Source organism: Takifugu flavidus, chromosome 12 (genome assembly GCF_003711565.1).
Source record: "Takifugu flavidus isolate HTHZ2018 chromosome 12, ASM371156v2, whole genome shotgun sequence".
NCBI lineage: Eukaryota > Metazoa > Chordata > Actinopteri > Tetraodontiformes > Tetraodontidae > Takifugu > Takifugu flavidus.
Genome location: NC_079531.1, coordinates 617691 through 640138, shown reverse-complemented (window position 1 = coordinate 640138; position 22448 = coordinate 617691). Strand labels below are relative to the sequence as shown.

Here is a 22448-nt window from a genome sequence, read left to right as displayed (position 1 = left end):
ACTCGAACCGCACTTACTAACGGACTCGAACCGTTCTTATTTACGGACTCGAACCGCACTTACTAACGGACTCGAACCGTTCTTATTTACGGACTCGAACCGCACTTACTAACGGACTCGAACCGTTCTTATTTACGGACTCGAACCGCACTTACTAACGGACTCGAACCGTTCTTATTTACGGACTCGAACCGCACTTACTAACGGACTCGAACCGTTCTTATTTACGGACTCTAACCGCACTTACTAACGGACTCGAACCGTACTTATTTACGGACTCTAACCGCACTTACTAACGGACTCGAACCGTTCTTATTTACGGACTCTAACCGCACTTACTAACGGACTCGAACCGTTCTTATTTACGGACTCTAACCGCACTTACTAACGGACTCGAACCGTACTTATTTACGGACTCTAACCGCATTTACTAACGGACTCAAACCGTACTTATTTACGGACTCTAACCGCACTTACTAACGGACGCGAACCGTTCTTATTTACGGACTCTAACCGCACTTACTAACGGACTCGAACCGCACTTACTAACGGACTTGAACCGTACTTATTTACGGACTCGAACCGCACTTACTAACGGACTCGAACCGTTCTTATTTTCGGACTCGAACCGCACTTACTAACGGACTCGAACCGTTCTTATTTACGGACTCGAACCGCACTTACTAACGGACTCGAAATGTTTATTTACGGACTCTAACCGCACTTACTAACGGACTCGAACCGTACTTACTAACGGACTCGAACCGCACTTACTAACAGACTCGAACCGTTCTTATTTACGGACTCGAACCGTTCTTATTTACGAACTCTAACCCTAATTCCTGCAGTCATTTCAATATTTTCTATATTTGTATCTGGAATTTATAACTAGGACACTTCAATTGACAGTGACGACAATTTTTTGGAAATTGCCAATGTGCAGAACTTTTGATTAAACAGGTGTCTGCTTACCTTTTATTAGGGATCCCTTTGTCGTCAGTTGTCCTCCGAAGTGACCGTTGTTGAATTCTTTGCCTCAGATGACTTCTCTGTCTTCATCACGTCGGGGTCACCAAATTGTTGGATTGCAGTACCTCTCGTGTGTCACTGCCATTCCGCGTGTTTTTTAAATGAAGACTTCAAGAAAACAAATGTCAATTTTAAAATGTATTTAGCAAACAGAATCAATTCAAGATACAAATATTACAGAGCTCCGGGCCAGTTCATAACCCTACAATAACAGAGTCAATTGTCAGGGCATGAAGTCTGACAACCTAACTATCCCTTGGCCCAGTTTATATAGAAAGACATATGTAATTATTGATGCTAATTCAGTCCAATCCAGTCCTTCTTCTTGGGTGACTTCATCTTCTTCTTCCTGCCTCATTTGGTGTTGGTGCAGTCCTTCTCCATTGTCTTCTCAGATGGCCAGGTCAGAGGTCTTATTCCTGTCCAGGAACTTATCAATCACCAGTAAATTATGCTGTCATATTTTATGATGAGGGTCTACCATTTCCTGTCTGCCTGGCTCCAACTGTCTAAGCAGTATTCATGTCAAAGAAGGGTCAACTGACTTGCTTATGTGTATTCCTACTAAAGATTATATAGTATTCCTAACTTCTAAACTAACTGTAACATAAAACCAAAACATATAGTATAACACATGCTAATAAGATAAAAGATGCTAACAATATAAACTAATTCTCTTCACCACATAGATTCTAGTTAAGTTTCCAAACAAGTTAACTTCACTGTGGTGCAATTTGAAATTATATTAGCATTAAAATGATATAAGATATAAAAGTAATGCAATTATTTTAACGTCAGTTCCTAGAGTATAATGTATACTATGTGTAAAAGCCTAGGACAGGCCTGGCCAACCGCGGCTCTTGCCTGGTTTCATGCGGCTCTAACGTTCATATCGAAGTTTGGGTTTGTGTTTTTTTAATGTGCGTGTTCGCTTCGCACGAGTTCAATACGGTCTTTCTCCAAAAGCGCGTGCGCGTTAGATGAAAATACCGCAAAGTTTCTCAGTAGGGACGAGATCTTCTGAGTAAACAATTAGTGTCAAGTTTGCCTTCAAAATGGCAGGAAAAAATTCACGAAAGCTTCCGCGATCTACAACTGAAAAGGCCATAGATCGCATTCCTGTTGCCCCTTTTAAATGCCCTGCACTGTTCTAAAGCCCCGCACTGTTTTAAAGCCCCGCCAGTCACAGGTGAGGCTGCAGCTGAGGTGGAGATGATCGATCTTTGTGAGGAGGACCAACTGAAACCTGCTTTAAGGCATCGCTTCTCAAATAGTGGGGCGCGCCCGCGTGTGACCCCGGAGAACATGTTTTTTTGGTGTTTTTTTGCTTACTTTACTAGAATAAAGTGTAATCGCACATCCCGCGCGCACACACCACAGAGCAAGAAATAGGAAGTGCAGTGAACAAACCCTCAAGAGACAGCATGAAAAAATACTTAACAGTGATGAAAAGAAAGGCGAGAGGAGAGAGACGGAGATAATGAGACAAACGAAAGCTAAGACGAGGAAATCTGACGAAGCCTTTATAGCGCTTGGCTTCACTGCGACTACGGTGGGAGACGAGGAAAGACCGGTGTGTTTCCTGTGTCTAAAAATGGTGGCAGGACAGCATGGAGCCAAATAAATGAAGGCCTCACTTAAAGACATTACACCCCAGGCACGCTGATAACCCTAACCCTGGTTAACCCTAACCCTGGTTAACCCTAACCCTGGTTAACCCTAACCCTCACTTAAAGACATTACACCCCAGGCACGCTGATAACCCTAAACCTGGTTAACCCTAACACTAACCCTAACCCTGGTTAACCCTAACACTAACCCTGGTTAACCCTAACCCTGGTTAACCCTAACCCTCACTTAAAGACATTACACCCCGGTCACGCTGATAACACTAACCCTGGTTAACGAAGTCCACAAACAAAAATATAATAATTAAAATATCTTTTTTTCTCTTACTATGCATGTTGCTTAGTGGGACTTCTGGCATTCCTTGCTCACGCGGGAGCAGACAGTTTTGAAATAAATGTTTACCTGCTGTTCTTTTATGCATGGTGATCAGGCAACAACTCTGCTCACATTTGTTCCGGTCCGGTTTTGCAAATATGGACATCCATTGAGTGGAACTTAAGCATCATGAAGTTGATTTTATCGAATTATTTTGTGATGATATGCTTGTAATTATAGATACTTTTTAGTGTAATATGGGCAATCTTTTATTTTTGATTGCTTTCTTTATTCAATAAAACCATTACATTCTTCAATGTATCAAAGTGTGACATATCTAAACACAACTACACTGTAAAAACTGGGATTGGGATTTATTAACAATTAATTAAAAAACATAATGTATACATAATAAAAAAGACTATGTGCAGTTGTGAATCAAACTGAGCTAAACTGAACAAATTTAAATGAATTGTTGATTGAAATTTACTAAGTTTTGTTTGAATAAAATCAGCTAAAAAACACTGCGTACATTTTAATAGTATTTTATGAGAAAGGCCAAATATGCAAAAAATTGATCAGTTCTACGAGCTGTGAGGTTTTTGGTTTTAATCACTTTTTTTTTTTACACTTAAGCCCAGTGCATTTTGGGTCACTTCCCGCCACATCGACGTTATTTCACCATCTGCGACAGATTCCACGCATTGCTGTTTCCCAAAGGTAAGAACAGTTTAATTGCTGGTATTTTACAAACATTTTATAACCAAATTTCTGTAGGAGCAGAACATTAATTCGCGTCACTTCCATATAGATTCTAGTTAAGTTTCCAAACAAGTTAACTTCACTGTGTTGCAATTTGAAATTATATTAGCATTAAAATGATATTAAAATATAAAAGTAATGCAATTATTTTAACGTCAGTTCCTAGAGTATAATGTTATACTATGTGTAACAGCCTAGGTAGAGGTAAGATCTTAAGACCGAGCCCGAGTCCGAGCCCGACCCAACCCGAAATTCGGGTCGGGCTAAAATGCGTAAAATGTCAATCATTACGTTCGGGTCGGGTCGGGCCGGGCTTCTCTCTCGCTGACTTTTTTTTAATAAATATTTGTTTATAAAAATATACACTAAAACGATGTGTGGATACTAAACTAAGGAATACTTATTATAAATAAATAATTTGGATAAAACAGAGAAGGCGCTGTAAGGTAATTGCTATATAACTACTACTAAATTTCGGGTTTGCTTCGGGCTCGGGCCTGCAAATCAAGTAAATTGGTCGGGCTTGGGCTGGGTCGGGCTTTAATGCCCGCGGGCCTGGGTCGGGTCGGGCTGGATTTTTTAGGCCCGATTTTACGTCTAAGCCTAGGACAGGCCTGGCCAACCCGCGGCTCTTTGCCTGGTTTCATGCGGCTCTAACGTTCATATCGAAGTTTGGGTTTGGGTTTTTTTAATGTGCGTGTTCGCTTCGCACGAGTTCAATACGGTCTTTCTCCAAAAGCGCGTGCGCGTTAGATGAAAATACCGCAAAGTTTCTCAGTAGGGACGAGATCTTCTGAGTAAACAATTAGTGTCAAGTTCGCCTTCAAAATGGCAGGAAAACCTGCACGAAAGCTTCCGCGATCTACAACTGAAAAGGCCACAGATCGCATTCCTCGTTGCCCCTTTTAAATGCCCCGCACTATTTTAAAGCCCCGCACTGTTTTAAAGCCCCGCACTGTTTTAAAGCCCCGCCAGTCACAGGTGAGGCTGCAGCTGAGGTGGAGATGATCGATCTTTGTGAGGAGGACCAACTGAAACCTGCTTTAAGGCATTGCTTCTCAAATAGTGGGGCGCGCCCGCGTGTGACCCCGGAGAACATGTTTTTTTGGGTTTTTTTTGCTTACTTTACTAGAATAAAGTGTAATCGCACATCCCGCGCGCACACACCACAAGAGCAAGAAATAGGAAGTGCAGTGAACAAACCCTCAAGAGACAGCATGAAAAAATACTTAACAGTGATGAAAAGAAAGGTGGAGAGAGACGGAGATAATGAGACAAACGAAAGCTAAGACGAGGAAATCTGACGAAGCCTTTATAGCGCTTGGCTTCACTGCGACTACGGTGGGAGACGAGGAAAGACCGGTGTGTTTCCTGTGTCTAAAAATGTTGGCAGGACAGCATGGAGCCAAATAAATGAAGGCGTCACTTAAAGACATTACACCCCAGGCACGCTGATAACCCTAACCCTGGTTAACCCTAACCCTGGTTAACCCTAAACCTGGTTAACCCTAACCCTCACTTAAAGACATTACACCCCAGGCACGCTGATAACCCTAAACCTGGTTAACCCTAACACTAACCCTAACCCTGGTTAACCATAACCCTGGTTAACCCTAACCCTGGTTAACCCTAACACTAACCCTGGTTAACCCTAACCCTGGTTAACCCTAACCCTCACTTAAAGACATTACACCCCGGTCACGCTGATAACACTAACCCTGGTTAACGAAGTCCACAAACAAAAATATAATAATTAAAATATCTTTTTTTCTCTTACTATGCATGTTGCTTAGTGGGACTTCTGGCATTCCTTGCTCACGCGGGAGCAGACAGTTTTGAAATAAATGTTTACCTGCTGTTCTTTTATGCATGGTGATCAGGCAACAACTCTGCTCACATTTGTTCCGGTCCGGTTTTGCAAATATGGACATCCATTGAGTGGAACTTAAGCATCATGAAGTTGATTTTATCGAATTATTTTATGATGATATGCTTGTAATTATAGATACTTTTTAGTGTAATATGGGCAATCTTTTATTTTTGATTGCTTTCTTTATTCAATAAAACCATTACATTCTTCAATGTATCAAAGTGTGACATATCTAAACACAACTACTGTACACTGTAAAAACTGGGATTGGGATTTATTAACAATTAATTAAAAAACATAATGTATACATAATAAAAAAGACTATGTGCAGTTGTGAATCAAACTGAGCTAAATTGAACAAATTTAAATGAATTGTTGATTGAAATTTACTAAGTTTTGTTTGAATAAAATCAGCTAAAAAACACTGGTACATTTTAATAGTATTTTATGAGAAAGGCCAAATATGCAAAAAATTGATCAGTTCTACGAGCTGTGAGGTTTTTGGTTTTAATCACTTTTTTTTACACTTAAGCCCAGTGCATTTTGGGTCACTTCCCGCCACATCGACGTTATTTCACCATCTGCGACAGATTCCACGCATTGCTGTTTCCCAAAGGTAAGAACAGTTTAATTGCTGGTATTTTACAAACATTTTATAACCAAATTTCTGTAGGAGCGGAACATTAATTCGCGTCACTTCCACATAGATTCTAGTTAAGTTTCCAAACAAGTTAACTTCACTGTGTTGCAATTTGAAATTATATTAGCATTAAAATGATATTAAAATATAAAAGTAATGCAATTATTTTAACGTCAGTTCCTAGAGTATAATGTTATACTATGTGTAACAGCCTAGGACAGGCCTGGCCAACCCGCGGCTCTTTGCCTGGTTTCATGCGGCTCTAACGTTCATATCGAAGTTTGGGTTTGTGTTTTTTTAATGTGCGTGTTCGCTTCGCACGAGTTCAATACGGTCTTTCTCCAAAAGCGCGTGCGCGTTAGATGAAAATACCGCAAAGTTTCTCAGTAGGGACGAGATCTTCTGAGTAAACAATTAGTGTCAAGTTCGCCTTCAAAATGGCAGGAAAAAATGCACGAAAGCTTCCGCGATCTACAACTGAAAAGGCCACAGATCGCATTCCTCGTTGCCCCTTTTAAATGCCCCGCACTGTTTTAAAGCCCCGCACTGTTTTAAAGCCCCGCACTGTTTTAAAGCCCCGCCAGTCACAGGTGAGGCTGCAGCTGAGGTGGAGATGATCGATCTTTATGAGGAGGACCAACTGAAACCTGCTTTAAGGCATTGCTTCTCAAATAGTGGGGCGCGCCCGCGTGTGAGAACATGATTTTTTGTGGGTTTTTTTGCTTACTTTACTAGAATAAAGTGTAATCGCACATCCCGCGCGCACACACCACAGAGCAAGAAATAGGAAGTGCAGTGAACAAACCCTCAAGAGACAGCATGAAAAAATACTTAACAGTGATGAAAAGAAAGGCGGAGAGAGACGGAGATAATGAGACAAACGAAAGCTAAGACGAGGAAATCTGACGAAGCCTTTATAGCGCTTGGCTTCACTGCGACTACGGTGGGAGACGAGGAAAGACCGGTGTGTTTCCTGTGTCTAAAAATGTTGGCAGGACAGCATGAAACCAAATAAATGAAGGCCTCACTTAAAGACATTACACCCCAGGCACGCTGATAACCCTAACCCTGGTTAACCCTAACCCTGGTTAACCCTAACCCTAACCCTGGTTAACCCTAACCCTCACTTAAAGACATTACACCCCAGGCACGCTGATAACCCTAGTTAACCCTAACCCTGGTTAACCCTAAACCTGGTTAACCCTAAACCTGGTTAACCCTAACCCTCACTTAAAGACATTACACCCCAGGCACGCTGATAACCCTAACCCTGGTTAACCCTAACCCTGGTTAACCCTAAACCTGGTTAACCCTAACCCTCACTTAAAGACATTACACCCCAGGCACGCTGATAACCCTAAACCTGGTTAACCCTAACACTAACCCTAACCCTGGTTAACCATAACCCTGGTTAACCCTAACCCTGGTTAACCCTAACACTAACCCTAATCCTGGTTAACCCTAACCCTGGTTAACCCTAACCCTCACTTAAAGACATTACACCCCGGTCACGCTGATAACACTAACCCTGGTTAACCCTAACCCTGGTTAACCCTAACCCTCACTTAAAGACATTACACCCCAACCACGCTGCACGCTGATAACCCTACCCTGGTTAACCCTAACACGAACCCTAACCCTGTTACCCTAACCCTGTTTAACCCTAACCCTAACTTAAAGACATAACACACCCCAGTCACGCTGATAACCCTACCCACCTGGTTAACCCTAACCCTGGTTAACCCTAACCCTCACTTAAGACATTACACACCCCACAGGCACCTGTACCCTAACCCTGGTTGACCCTAACACTAACCCTAACCCTGGTTAACCCTAAACCTCACTTAAAGACATTACAACCCGACATCACACCCAAAGAACAATACACCCGGTCACGCTGATAACACTACCCTGGTTAACCCTAACCCTGGTTAACCCTAACCCAACTTAAAGACATTACACCCCAGTCACGCTGATAACCCTAACCCTGGTTAACCCTAACCCTGGTTAACCCTAACCCTAACCCTGGTTAACCCTAACCCTCACTTAAAGACATTACACCCCAGGCACGCTGATAACCCTAGTTAACCCTAACCCTGGTTAACCCTAAACCTGGTTAACCCTAAACCTGGTTAACCCTAACCCTCACTTAAAGACATTACACCCCAGGCACGCTGATAACCCTAACCCTGGTTAACCCTAACCCTGGTTAACCCTAAACCTGGTTAACCCTAACCCTCACTTAAAGACATTACACCCCAGGCACGCTGATAACCCTAAACCTGGTTAACCCTAACACTAACCCTAACCCTGGTTAACCATAACCCTGGTTAACCCTAACCCTGGTTAACCCTAACACTAACCCTAATCCTGGTTAACCCTAACCCTGGTTAACCCTAACCCTCACTTAAAGACATTACACCCCCGGTCACGCTGATAACACTAACCCTGGTTAACCCTAACCCTGGTTAACCCTAACCCTCACTTAAAGACATTACACCCCAGGCACGCTGATAACCCTAACCCTGGTTAACACTAACCCTAACCCTGGTTAACCCTAACCCTGGTTAACCCTAACCCTCACTTAAAGACATTACACCCCGGTCACGCTGATAACACTAACCCTGCTTAACCCTAACCCTGGTTAACCCTAACCCTCACTTAAAGACATTACACCCCAGGCACGCTGATAACCCTAACCCTGGTTAACCCTAACACGAACCCTAACCCTGGTTAACCCTAACCCTGGTTAACCCTAACCCTAACTTAAAGACATTACACCCCAGTCACGCTGATAACCCTAACCCTGGTTAACCCTAAACCTGGTTAACCCTAACCCTCACTTAAAGACATTACACCCCAGGCACGCTGATAACCCTAACCCTGGTTGACCCTAACACTAACCCTAACCCTGGTTAACCCTAACCCTCACTTAAAGACATTACACTCCAGGCACGCTGATAACCCTAACCCTGGTTAACCCTGACACTAACCCTAACCCTGGTTAACCCTAACCCTCACTTAAAGACATTACACCCCAGTCACGCTGATAAGCCGCTTGAGTTTTTATGGCAAAAACGTGCCGAATATTGGCAACAATCATCCCGCTTTGGTCTATATTTCTTTCTTTTTTTGTTTTCTTTAATATTAATAAGGATACAATGTTATGCAGAGGTGTACTTATAACAATTTCATAGACAAATGATAGTAATTATAGTCACGGCAGGGGGCGCAAAATGTTTTATTCTTCCTGGGGGGGGCGTAACAGAAAATAATTGAGAAGCACTGCTTTAAGGGAAGGGGCCATTGAGTTCTGGAAAAGTGTGCCAATGGAAAAATAGCCCAATGTCAAACGGGCTGCGCTTAAGATCCTGTCAATATTTGGGTCAACACACGTCTGCGAGTCTGTGTTTTCTACCCTGAAACACGTGAAACCAAAGCATCGATCTGTTCTGACCGACACCCGTGTGAAAGAACTGAATACAAGCCAGATTTGAAGAGGATTGTTCAAAGCAAGGAATGCCAGAAGTCCCACTAAGCAACATGCACAGTAAGAGAAAAAAAGATATTTTAATTATTATATTTTTTATCTCCTAACTGTTTGTTTCTTCTAATCCAGGCCTGGCCAACCAGTCAGAGCCTAAGAGCCACATTTTTTACTGTGTTACAGCAAAGAGCCACATCATACACATGGGCACACATGAACATCACCTCATCACCTCATCCCTTCCTCACACACACACACACACACACACACAGACCTCTGCTTAGCCAGATTTATTGTAAATGTCACACACCAACATGATAATGACAGAATTTGACCTCCACAGACCACGGTTAAGAGTCATTTTCAACAATGAACATTGTGTGCACTGTCTCACACACACAAACTCTCAATTCAACAAAGTCCACAAACAAAAATATAATAATTAAATATCTTTTTTTCTCTTACTATGCATGTTGCTTAGTGGGACTTCTGGCATTCCTTGCTCACGCGGGAGCAAGGAATGCCAGAATGCGCAGAATGCCGCACGCGGCTCGGGAGCCGCGGGTTGGCCAGGCCTGATCTACAGCATCAGGACCGGTACATCAGAGGATCCAGATGACGTCGGTATTGTGATAGAGGGCATGAAAGTTCTGACTGCTCTGGGTACCTTCCCAAGAGCTGGCTCCATGCTTGTTGGACTGATTTATGCAGGGACCCTTGCCTAGCCCAAGGAGCTTAGGTATACGTCTGAAGTCTTCCAGAAAGTCCTTCTCGAGCTGGATTGTTCAAAGTTGTCCCCAAAAGTGAACAGCCTCAAGAACAAGCTACTAGCTCAAGGAAATGCACCTTTGCAGAATGAATGAGACTTGTTAAGTCACTGTCAGAACAGTCACATGGTTGCTTTATAGGCATTGTTAAATACGTAAGTTTCAGTGCTGCAGGTGGAGCTTATATACTTTATATAGAAGGACTTTATATTGTTACAGGCAGCTGTTCTTGTACCATGTGATTACACTGTCCAATGTTCCAGGTTTTTCCCTGAGGAATTTATATGAATAAATGAATAATGTGATTGCTCATGTGACTTTAATTTTAGCAAGCAGTGAAGATGTAAAAAATGATTATAGACAGTTTTGAAATAAATGTTTACCTGCTGTTCTTTTCTGCTTGGTGATCTGTTAACCAACTGGGTTACTCTGTAGTAGCAAGACTGCACGATATTGAGTGGATAATACGTAAAGAAAATATGGCAACAAAGTGACATTCGGTATTATTGAATGGATTTGAAGTCCTGTGATTGCAACTCTAAGTTGAATTTAAACAATTTATTTAGTTATAGATGTATAACAATAACGGTGTGAATGTGTTGAGTTTAGGAACAATTGGCTGAAATATAAGTAGATATAATTTATTTTATTGTGTGGATCTCAATTATTTCTGTCCAGATATTTAATACTTTTCTTTCAATTTTGCTGAGATAACTGATGAATATAAATCAGTTTCAGCTAAATAATCAGTTAATCATCTTTCCCCAGATATTTAGTAAATCTTAATTACTTTTATTCAGATAACTAGTAAACATAAATCAATTTTCCTTGTGAAAGTGATTTGTGTTTGCTTAATATTTCCTGGGTATATAACTCATCATTTTGGCTACTATTAATAAATCCAACACATTTTAACTATTGCATTCATTAACCTGCACTTGTTTTAGTTTAAATGTAGATAATTTACTCAATACTTTTTACTAAAAGTTGCAGTTATTAAAATCTACTCAATTATATTATGTGTCACTTTGTTGCCATAACTTTTTTAAGTAATCATTGGTCACAATTTTTAGAGTGTATTTAATGTTTTGTAATTACCCCTTTCAGATTTATCAACTTTCACCATGTCCACCAAACCTACCCAAGAGGCTTACAAGCGTTTGGTCAAAGGCTTGACTCAGCTGGACTTCAAAGATTACTATGTTCCTAGTGAGCTGGCTCTGGTTGGTGATGCCTTCCCTTTGGCAATCAACAGCCAAGGCCAAGTCCTAATGGCTGCCTCCACCTATGGCCTTGGAAGGATAGTGGTCCTGGGTCATGAGGCCTGCTTGTCCGAATTTCCCAGTCTGGTAGAGAATGCGGTGAATTGGCTTAGAGGAGATGGATCTGCCAACCTGTCTGTTGCAGTCCACCAAAATATTAAAGCGGCTGCTGACGAGCTCTGCCAATACAAGTTTACTGTGAAAGTTGTCGGGGGGTTTAGGAGTGATCTGGGGGTTGGTGTTTATGTGACAGATGCCTACAGCGTAGCAGCAGATCAGAAATCCCTGGTGACATTCATGAAGTCCGGAGGAGGAATCTTGATTGGGGGGCAGGCCTGGCATTGGTCTTCTAAAAACCCTGGGGTGGAGCCGTTGCTTAATTTTGATGGGAACAAGGTGTCTGGAGTAGCAGGGATCTACTTTACTGAGAAATTCAGTGAAATGGAAACTCTGTCCATCTCCCCAGAGGTCCCATACTCCTGGATGTCTCTGAAGTGAGTGTATCACACATCTGAAGCCTTTAATCAGAAAATCTCTCATTTTGCTGAAAAGTATCGCCTGCAGTTTTCCTTTTATCAGTGTCAATTCTTTTTTAAGATTTCTGTTGATCTAAACTGGTGGATATGCTCTCAACGTCTGTTGAATTTGATCTCGTACAGACCGGCCAGGGACTTCAACGATGACCTGAATTTCTTGCTCAAAGGGGTTAAAGAGCTTGATGTTGGTTCAACATCAACATTTTCTGAGATTCTTCCTCACGGCTCACTGGCCTTTCCCATTGGAACCACCGAGGACGGACGGCCATTTCTGGCAGGAGCCTACTACGGCCTGGGAAGAGTCCTCGTTATTTCTCACGAAGGATGTCTTAGCAATCAGGTACAGTTAATATTCAAAATTACATGAAATAGTTATTAAGTTCTAGATATTCACTTCAACACAATCATATTTTATTGGGAAATACCGTAAACATCAGTAGTCTTTTATATATTTGATGTGATTCTATTAATGTGATTTACAAACTGCTGCCTTCCTGCTTTTAATCAAAGAACCTGTCCACTTTCTGGAGCAACGCCATCCGCTGGCTGGATCAAGGCCGGAATGGAGTCATAGGCGTTGTGGAAAAACGCGCAGTCCCGGTTCTCAGCAAGTCAGGGTTTACGTGCGAGTACACAGACTTCCGAAAAGACCTGAGTGTTTATATGGGAATGGCATACAGTGGTGCTCATGCAAAGGAGATCCAAGACTTTGTTGCTGAGGGAGGAGGCCTAGTGATTGGTGGACATGCCTGGTACTGGTCGAGAGGAAATGTAATGACAGAATGTCCAGGTATGACAATGCGAGTTCATTTTGGGAATCAAATTCACCACAATCCATAGGCTCCAATCCATAACAATCCATAACTTCTTTTGGGGAAACGTCTTTCCAGGAAACAAGATCCTGAACAAAATGGGCCTGAGTCTGCTTGGCGATACAATTGATGGGGGCATTTACAAGGTCCCTGAATCCAGCCAAGCCATTGTGGACAACTACCATTTCCGCCACATGTTATCCCAGTTTGCTGGTCACGTCTTGGAGGAAAAGGCACTCAGCCAGAGCCAGACAGAGTCTTTTCAAAAGCTGAGCAGCCACTGCGCCAACTTCTTGCAAATGAGAGCTTATGGCTGCTCGTCCTATATGCAGGTTTTGCTCGCACTCTATGACCTCATTGTGAAGGCAGGCGTGCCGCAGGTAGGTCGCCGAGCTAAAGCAGCCCAACGACAGGCTGCCGTTCAGAACGGTGACTGTAGTCATTGTGGTTGTAGGTGTCTGAAAGCAACCCGGTGAAGAGTCCCAAAGACCGCCTCCTTCTGTTCATGGGCTCAGAAATGTACAAGGCCTTCCCTGATCCTGATGTTCTCCTGCCCCACCTCATCAAGGACATCCCAACCTTACCAGTGGTCAACAGCCAGAGAATCAAGATTAATGTGGACACAGCAGGTGAGACGATGGCGTTCCAGCACAACCGCTGCCCAGTACATTTGCTTTTCCATTGTAAATTGGAACCTGTGGTGCTGTTGTTATTTGTCTTAGGAGGCTTTGAGTGGATCAGCACCGGTCTCTACCTCTCACCTGGTATGAAGACAAATCTGACCCTACCAGCAGCAATTGTCAACAAGGGATGGAAGGTACCAGACTGTTAAACTAGTCCAGCTGTGGCTGCGAGAAGACCACTAACCTTCATGTCTCCTTAGATCCAGATCGGCTGTCAAACAGACTATCTCAGTCACCAGCAGCTGATTAGAGCCCAGTCTGTCCATTTAAGAGTTCCCATCACTTCAGAAAAGATGCAGGTGCAGAACCTGTGGGGCGGTCTCATCTACCTGTTGGCCCCATCCCAAACCAGAGTGACAGGGGTCGAGATGGTTGTCCAGGAGGCTGTGCTCGCACCATATTATAAATCTGGTGAGTCTGGGATTGCACTGAAGCTGTGAGATATTTCTGAGGTTCTACACAGGACGAACCCCCGTTTTTATGGTTATAATTCCCTTTTTAGGTGTGACCACAGCTGACGACTGGTCGCAGCGGCGTGCGGCTCCATCCCCCTGGGCAGAGTTGGAGTTTGACAACATCATCCTGACTGTGCCATCAAAAGCTGTCCGTGACCTTGAGCAGGTTGATGAGCTGGCACAAGTCTGGAATAACATAATGAAGACCGTCGCTGAGCTCGCCGCAACACCGCTCAAATTTCCTCGCAAGGAACGCATCGTGATTGATGTGCAGATTTCTCATGGTAAGCGTGTCAGGGTTCGATCGAACAGGAGCCAGTTAACGTAGATCATTTCCCACCACCCACACGGAAGCACAAAGTTCTTCATCCAAGGTCTGTTGGACAAACAGGGTGGATGCATGCTGGCTATCCCATCATGGGACAGACTTCCACCGCCTACCTCATCACCAACACCACGAAGATTGCTGGGGGCATGTGGGGTCCCATTTATGCACTGGGACACAACCAACGGAGGAGCTGCTGGGAATTCCCACCACACACCACTGAGTGTACTTGCAACCTGTGGTCAGTGTACGTGCACGAGGAACTGCTGGGAATTAAGAGAACAGAGGTATCAGGCTGTTCTTGAGGTCTACTGGAATTTTCTGTTGTTCCGAGTGTACTGTCTCATGCTGTGTGGTGCAGGCTCATTCAAACCTGACTTCAGAGAGGAGAAAAGCTCGGATGAAGAAATACGTTGCAGACGGCAGGAAGCTGAGCGACTGGAGTGTCTGGACAGCTCTGGAGACTTACCTGCAGGTGAGACACCTGCCTGATCTCCCTCCCCCTGATCATAAAGCATGAAGGTGAACAATGTGGCTTTTCTTCTCCTTCTCTCTTGTAGCTGCAGGAAAAGTTTGGCTGGGAAGCCTTCAAGAAGGTTTTTGCTGGCTACTATGAGATGAGCAACTTTCCTCACGACAACAAGGGAAAGATGAACCTGTATGCTGAAACCTTCTCCCGTGTTGTGGGAATGAATCTGTCTGGATTCTTCAAGTCCTGGGCTTGGCCCATCGAGGAGATCACTGAGGAGGATCTCTCTCATTTGCCCCCCTGGACCGACCACCCCATGGCCCAGTACAACTGAGGATCAGCCTCCTGGTGATCAATCAGCCTCCTGGTGATCAATCAGCCTCCTGGTGATCAATCAGCCTCCTGGTGATCAATCAGCCTCCTGATGATCAATCAGCCTCCTGATGATCAACAGTGCAGAGCTTTGATCTTGTAACTTCTTTTAACCATTTAGCTTTTATGGGTTTGGGGTTGATCCTTGGGTTTTTCTGATATTCCGCCTCTTTGTTTGCTTCCTCCCCCAGTTGAGCAGCGGGTGTAAAAGGTCTCTGTTGCCTTAACTTAGTCACGGGAGACTTTTAATCTAATCCAGTTTTATGAACTCATTTTGTTGGTTTTATTCCCTGGTTATGACAGATGAAGTCGGTTGGATCAGAGCCAAGTACGAAACCCCCAAAAAAAGCCCGAGGTTCTTCAACTTTTCACCCTCAATTATGAGGACGAGAGGGGGGTTTCAAAAGTGCAAAAGTTTTGATGATTTAATTGACATATAATCTAATTGAGATTTGTCAGCTCATCGTCTAACCCAGGCATGGGCAAACTACGGCCCGGGGGCCACACGCGGCCCGTTAAACGTTTTAATCCGGCCCGCCAAAATTGAAAAATTAAATGAATAAACCTTGTTAATGTTAAATTTTCACTGCAATTCTGGTGTTTTCCCACTAGAAAAAAGACAGTCAGGAGGAGAGTGATGGTGATATCCTGAAGGATAACAGAACTTTCAGTGCTTTAAAATAGAAATGGTTATTAATTTTTTTTTAAAAGGCACATTTTATTCATTTGATTTTAAGTGTTTTAAGACTCATTCCAAAGTCAGATATTTTGTCTCTTCATTTTCATTTGAAATTAAAGCACATGTTTTCTCCATATCCCAAGATGTGTATTTTTTCTCCAATGAGGTGAGGTTACCAAAGCACTCCATCCATCCATCTGCTCCTGGTCCGGCCCCTTTGTCAAATGTTAGAACCCATTGTGGCCCATGAATCAAAATGTTTGCCCACCCCTGGTCTAACCTCATAAAAATTCTATCATAAAGTTGGGTTTTGCTTTCCCTGGTGGTGAGGACCTAGAAATAATGCAATAATAGGTGCTTATTAGGGTGATAATTATATTAGACAACACTTGTGCGGCTTCAGGGTGAAATATAATCTTTGGTGGATGTCTTAAATGTCTTAATCCCCATGTAGTCTGCTGCCTTACCTGATATCATTACAATCCTATTTGTCTTTTCTGTTAATCAAGACAAGCCTAATAAAGAATTAATTAACTCCTCATCACTTTTTGAGTCATTTGTGCTTGATTGAGGGGAGTAATCTGAGCCTGTGTGGAGTCTGTTGCTCCCTTATTAGAATGATTTTATTAGAACCAGCGATGTAATTCTGCTTCATTTCAGGTGTGTTGTTGCTGTTGCTGTTGTTGTTGCTGCTGTTGTTGTTGTTGAGGGACTAACCTGGTGGTCATCACTGGTACTCGCCCAGTAGAACCACAGCGCCCTCTGGTGTCAGATAAATGTACGAAACTGGTCCGAAAAAACATCGGAACGAAAGTGAAACTGAGGCTGAAGAACGTCGTTAAAGTCTTTAGGTCAGGTTAGACGGTCCTTTGTGTTCCTGAGACACATTAGACTCCTTATCAGGGTGGGAATATCAGTGGGTTTGGATCAGGATCAACTCCGACACAGAATCCGGAGAAACTGGACTGGGTTTCTTCTCTTGAAGACGTTTCACCTTCTATCCAGAAGGCTTCTTCAGTTCTGAAATCGCTGGGGAGAGAGCTTGAAAATATATAGCCCCTGTGGACCATTAGCATGCTAATGATCTGGGTGGTCACCTGAGAGTCGTTAGCAGGGTCGTTCGTCGGGTCGTTCACCTAGTTTCTGTTGAGGTGTCTCCCCTTTGTCTGCTGGATCACATGGTGATGAGTCACTGGATCTCCTGGAATGGTGTGAATGTTTGTTTTGCTGTTGGAAGGAGTGGAGGACTGCATTGTATGTGGGTGACAGGAAGTGCCTCAGGCCACCACCTCTGTGTAAGGATGGTTTTTCCAATTTAACATGGATAGCTTCCTTGACCCCCCTTTTAAACCAGCGGTCTTCTCTGGCCAGTATCCTTACTTGGCTGTCCTCAAAGGAGTGCCCACTCTCCTTTAGGTGTAGGTGGACTGCTGAGTCCTGACCTGAAGAGGTGGCGCGTCTGTGTTGTGCCATTCTTCTGTGGAGAGGTTGTTTGGTTTCCCCAATGTACAGTTCCTTGCATTTCTCCTGGCACTGTACAGCATAAACAACATTACTTTGTTTGGGTCTTGGTGTCTTGTCCTTCAGGTGTACTAACCTCTGTCTGAGAGTGTTGCTGGGTTTGAAATGAACCTGTATGTCGTGTTTCTGGAGGATCCTCCTAAACTTCTCCGAGACTCCAGACAGGTAGGGGATGGAAACGCTGCGGCGTTTGTTTCTCTCCTCCTCTCCTTTGCTGAGGTCTCGCTTTCTTGAGGTCCTGGTGAGGTCCTGGTGAAGGCCCCAGTCAAAGGGTCTTAGTAGTTCTTAGTATCATCATTGGTTGTTTTGTCATCCACCTTTTCAGACCCTCCATCCATTTCATCATGACCACCCAGCCAACACAGAACCTCCATGAAGAGTCTTACGCACGTCTCATGAGAGGCGTGAAAGAACTGGACCTCTGTGGTCCCAGTGCTCCCAGTGACCTGGTCCTCATCAGTGACCACGCCTTTCCTCTGGCGATGAACAGCCAAGGCCAGGTTATTATGGCTGCTTCTCTGTACGGCCGTGGAAGGATCGTGGTCCTTGGTCATGAGGGTTACCTCACTGCCTTTCCTGACCTGGTGGAAAATGCCGTGACCTGGAATTGTTGATTTTACATTAAATCGTGTGCATATTGAACATTCTCTGCATCATTCGTGGTTTCCCGCAGTGTGTCAGGCCGTGGGCCTCTTCCAGAGCGGCATCTACCAGACCGGGCGGGAGAACAGGTCTGCCATCTGGGCCCCGCCAAATTCCTTCAACTTTCACAGCCCCCCTTTCCTTCCAAACTGTTTTTTCATGTGGAGAAGCTTCTTCTTGATCACAACTAAGTCTTTCCCTGTCGTATCTTGGAAGAATTTCATGCACTGTTTTCTCTGCCAACAACAAATTGTAACTTGGTTTATAACCTGCTGCCTTCTTTGCTGCCTGATCTGCCGCCTCATTACCTTTTCCCTCTAAAGAGTTCTCCTTGCTGTGACCTTTGCACTTTACGACTGCGACCTCTGCTGGTTCCATGAGTGCCTGTGTCAGTTGCCTCATCTCTGCCTCATGTTTTATAGGAGATCCTGATGCTGTGTTAAAACCTGCCCGCAACCATTGACAAAGTTCTAAGTGTATTGCTCCCACTACATATGCTGAATCTGTATAGATGGTCACTCTCTTTCCCTTTGATATTTCTAACGCTCTAATAACTGCCTTCAATTCTGCAAGTTGTGCTGACTCTTTACCTGTTAGGTTTCCTGTTTCCACTTCCTCAAAATCTTCTTCCGATTTTCTAACTATTGCATAGGCAGCTTTCAGCCCCTCCTGTGGGTGTCTGAAACAACAGCCGTCTGTGAATAGTATTTCATCTGGATCCTTTAACGGCTCTGTCTTAAGATCTACTCTAATTTTTTCATCTTTCTTCACTTTCTCCTCACATCTGTGTGGTTCACCCTCTCCCATACCATCTGCCATATTGATCCCTTCATGTGTGTATGTTATGTGTGGTGCAGTTAAAATCTTGTCCATCCTGGTCTGTCTAAGTGAGGTCATGGTGAATGCTGCTGAGCTGACCAGTGATACCACACTATGTGTTGTAAGAACTGTCAGAGCGTAACCCATCACTAAATGTGCTGTTTTTTGTAAAAGTTTTGCTACCCCTGCTACCTGCCTTACACATGGTGGCTGCCTGTTTTCAATGGGGTCCAGCATTATACTTGCATACATTAATACTTTCCTTTCACCCCCTTTTTTCTGAAAGAGAACACCATTTACTGTATGTTCTCCTTCAGAAACATCCAAAAAGAAAGTATCTTTATATTCCGGAATGGCAACACATGCAGATGTCGTGAGTGCCTGTTTAAGAGCAATGAACGCTTTCTCTCCCTCAGTTGTCCATGTTAGCCGGGCTGTCAAATCACGCATTCCCTGTTCATTCACCATTGTACGTAGGGGCGTAGTCTTTTCTGAATATGCAGGAATAAAATGTCTACTATAGCTCGCGAGACCCAGAAATGACAACATTTCCTTTACAGTCTCTCATACCACTCATTCTGTTCAGCAAAGTTGACCTGTGCAGCCACACCTTCAGGCCCAACACACAAACACGGTGATGTAATCATCCAGAAATTTCCCTGTAACTTTTCTCTAAACGCATCCTGATACACCTCATTGTTCTCAAGGTCGTAAAATAGGGTGACATGATAGGGATCAACTGGCGGGGCAAAAGGACTTAGCATCGACAACCAGGACCTCCAGCTCTGAAACAATGCCACAACACCGACACCAGGTGAGGTCTCTGGCTCAAGTTCTCCCCAATAAATGTCCGCCCACACCCCCTGTTCTGGAGAGAGTGTCGGAATCATCAGCATTTGTCCCTTCACACCTTGGTGTGAAATACAGCAGTTCAGTTTCATTCCATTAGGAAATTGCACCAAAAGACCTTTATCTCCACACAGAATAGCTGCTCCTGTCCTCACAAGGAGATCTCGTCCCTACAGGTTGATATGGCCATGTTGTGAAATGACAAAGGGTGCAACACAGTCTGTCTGGCAACACGATTCACTAATGGCACCGAAAACGGCAGTCTCTCCGGGCTTCCTGAGAACCCCACAAGCTCGACGGTGTCAGATGAGATCGGCTCCGGTGATAAATTCCATGAGATGGTGGAACACTGCCTGGTACCTCTGGGTAGTTGTGATATGGACAGTCCCTTTGCCAATGACCATACCCTTTGCAGGCGTGACACTGATCTTGGCCTAAGTACCCGCCTATCAAGCCGTATCCCTGCCCGCCGCGTCTCCCACACATGCCTCCCCTTGGACTGACCCAATACGGGTTTATCGGAGCAAAATCTTGCTGCGGACCTAGCGGATCTGGCTGCACCTGCCGAGAAAACCGCTGAACCATCTGTTTCTCTTCCTTGTGTTTATCATTTAGCTTTTTCTGTGCTTCATCTAACTGCATTTTTAGGAGCTGTTCCTGCGCTGTCATCACCCCCTCTTTCTTTCCCTGTTGTTTAGAACCAGGATGGCACCCTGTGGCACACATCCATTCCTCTTTACACCTTGCAAGGAACCCATGTGCCGACTCACTTTCCTCCCACTTAAATCTTAAATTCTGCATTGCTCCTGGAGATACTGGAAATATCTGTCTCATAGCTTCAGCAACCCTGGTTGCACATGGGCCAAAACGTGCAGCATTAGGTCTGTCTTTAATGCCTGCTGCTACCTCAACTTTATCCAAATCCCAGAGAGACACCTGTCTCCCTAAAATTCCTCTAAAGTCTCCCATTGCCAACTGCATGCTCTGTGTTAAACTGAAAAGGGTAGACCTCCACTTGCCGCCTCCCTCTGCGGGTGGGGGCATCTTATCCACCAAACAATTAGTGTCTGTGATAGCAAATGGAACATATACTGGTTCCTGTCCTCCTCTTTTCTGTATCAGAGGGGCCTGTAGCTGCGGCATTCCTGAAACGGGCCCCTTACTCCTTGTGTGTATTCCTGTTTGACCCGCCTCCTCATTATTTATGGTCCCTGTCAATGGTACGCCTCTATACTCACACTCACTCTCTTCCCATGATTCTAATTCATATAATTCTGTCTGAGCTTCAACAGGCTCCTGAACCTCCAATTCTCCAATAAATGTAGCCGGAATTTTGAAGGTATCTGTCTTATTCTCGCTCTCCTCTTTATCACTGCCATAAATCAATCTTGCCTTCTCCTCCCTGTGCTCAGCCCTGGCAAATCCTCCTGATGGATCAGCTCTTTTCACTTGTTTTGTTTGATTGCTAAGTGTTTTAAAGACATGTAATGCAGATTTTTGACTGTCCTGTTTTTTAAATATAGTTTGTTGGGAGATTTTAGGGCGAACCACCTGAGCTTCTTCTCTAAATTCAATTTTTCCTAAGTTATCTTCAACCTCTTCCTGTCCCTGTTTGATCCTGCTAACCTGTCTCCGAAGTTCACCCACTGTTTCACGTAACTCCTGCATTTCTTCATTTCTGTCCACATCTAACTGACCACTGTTAATAGTCAAAACTGGCAATGATATGGGGGTGGGGAAGAGGTAGTAGGTAATGATGGGTAAAGAGTGGTGTTAAGTGTCAATGTCTGGTTTGGATCTTCTAATGAAGGCTTCTCTACATTGGGCACTCGTGTGACCCCCCTAGATCTGCAATAGTGCACCGCTGCACATGCCACAGCCACAACATGTATCCTTCGACGCTTATCTTCTAACTCCTTACCCTGTTTTTGCCATGATTTTCCTGCTATAAAACCTAATTTTGGATTATCAAGATGATCTTGTAATCTAGTGTGAATTTCTGACTCCCACTTACACAATGCTTCAGCTAAATTAACCTTCACCTCTGGAGGGGGAAGTATCTTTTGCTTCTGAGCTTCCTTCCACAACTTTTTTATTGCATCCAATTCTCTTTCCCTGTCCTGTTCTTTCATGCCACTCACCACCTGATCAAGAGTCCACTTCCACTGTTCTTCCACAGACCGGGATAGGGAGAACATTCTCCCTGATCCCAACACGTTTTGCCATTTTCTAGTTCCATCTTTAACTATGCTCCCAAGTGAGATTGAATGTGAATGACTCCAACGGTCAACTCAATGCCTCAGTGAAACAAGCTTCTAGATCTAACGTCTTTGATCCGGTTCCACTCTGGGGGTTAATTCCCAAGGACAAAGAGCCTTTTAATTCACGTTCACTCTGGCACTTTTCCAACCCACACAAAAACACAAATCTCGGGCGTCGGGAGTGTCCGTCCCGTCAACTGCGCTCCGAGTCCCAACCCAAATCTTTTTCATATACAGTGCTGTGTATATGCAATACAGCACTGT

The 22448-nt window shown here is 44.0% G+C and overlaps 1 protein-coding gene across 1 annotated transcript in view; it reads left to right on the top strand.

Moving 5' to 3' along the window:
- Window positions 1-16228, top strand: part of LOC130534737 (TRPM8 channel-associated factor homolog) — a 29993-nt gene extending 13765 nt beyond the window's left edge. The window contains exons 7-17 of the mRNA XM_057049238.1: window positions 11607-12255; window positions 12421-12637; window positions 12808-13087; window positions 13188-13489; window positions 13564-13738; window positions 13832-13926; window positions 13993-14203; window positions 14295-14531; window positions 14639-14859; window positions 14934-15047; window positions 15133-16228. Coding sequence (XP_056905218.1) covers window positions 11607-12255; window positions 12421-12637; window positions 12808-13087; window positions 13188-13489; window positions 13564-13738; window positions 13832-13926; window positions 13993-14203; window positions 14295-14531; window positions 14639-14859; window positions 14934-15047; window positions 15133-15375 — 2744 coding nt within the window. The 3' untranslated portion in view covers window positions 15376-16228. The remainder of the gene's footprint in view (window positions 1-11606; window positions 12256-12420; window positions 12638-12807; window positions 13088-13187; window positions 13490-13563; window positions 13739-13831; window positions 13927-13992; window positions 14204-14294; window positions 14532-14638; window positions 14860-14933; window positions 15048-15132) is intronic.
- The last annotated feature ends 6220 nt before the right edge of the window (window positions 16229-22448 follow it).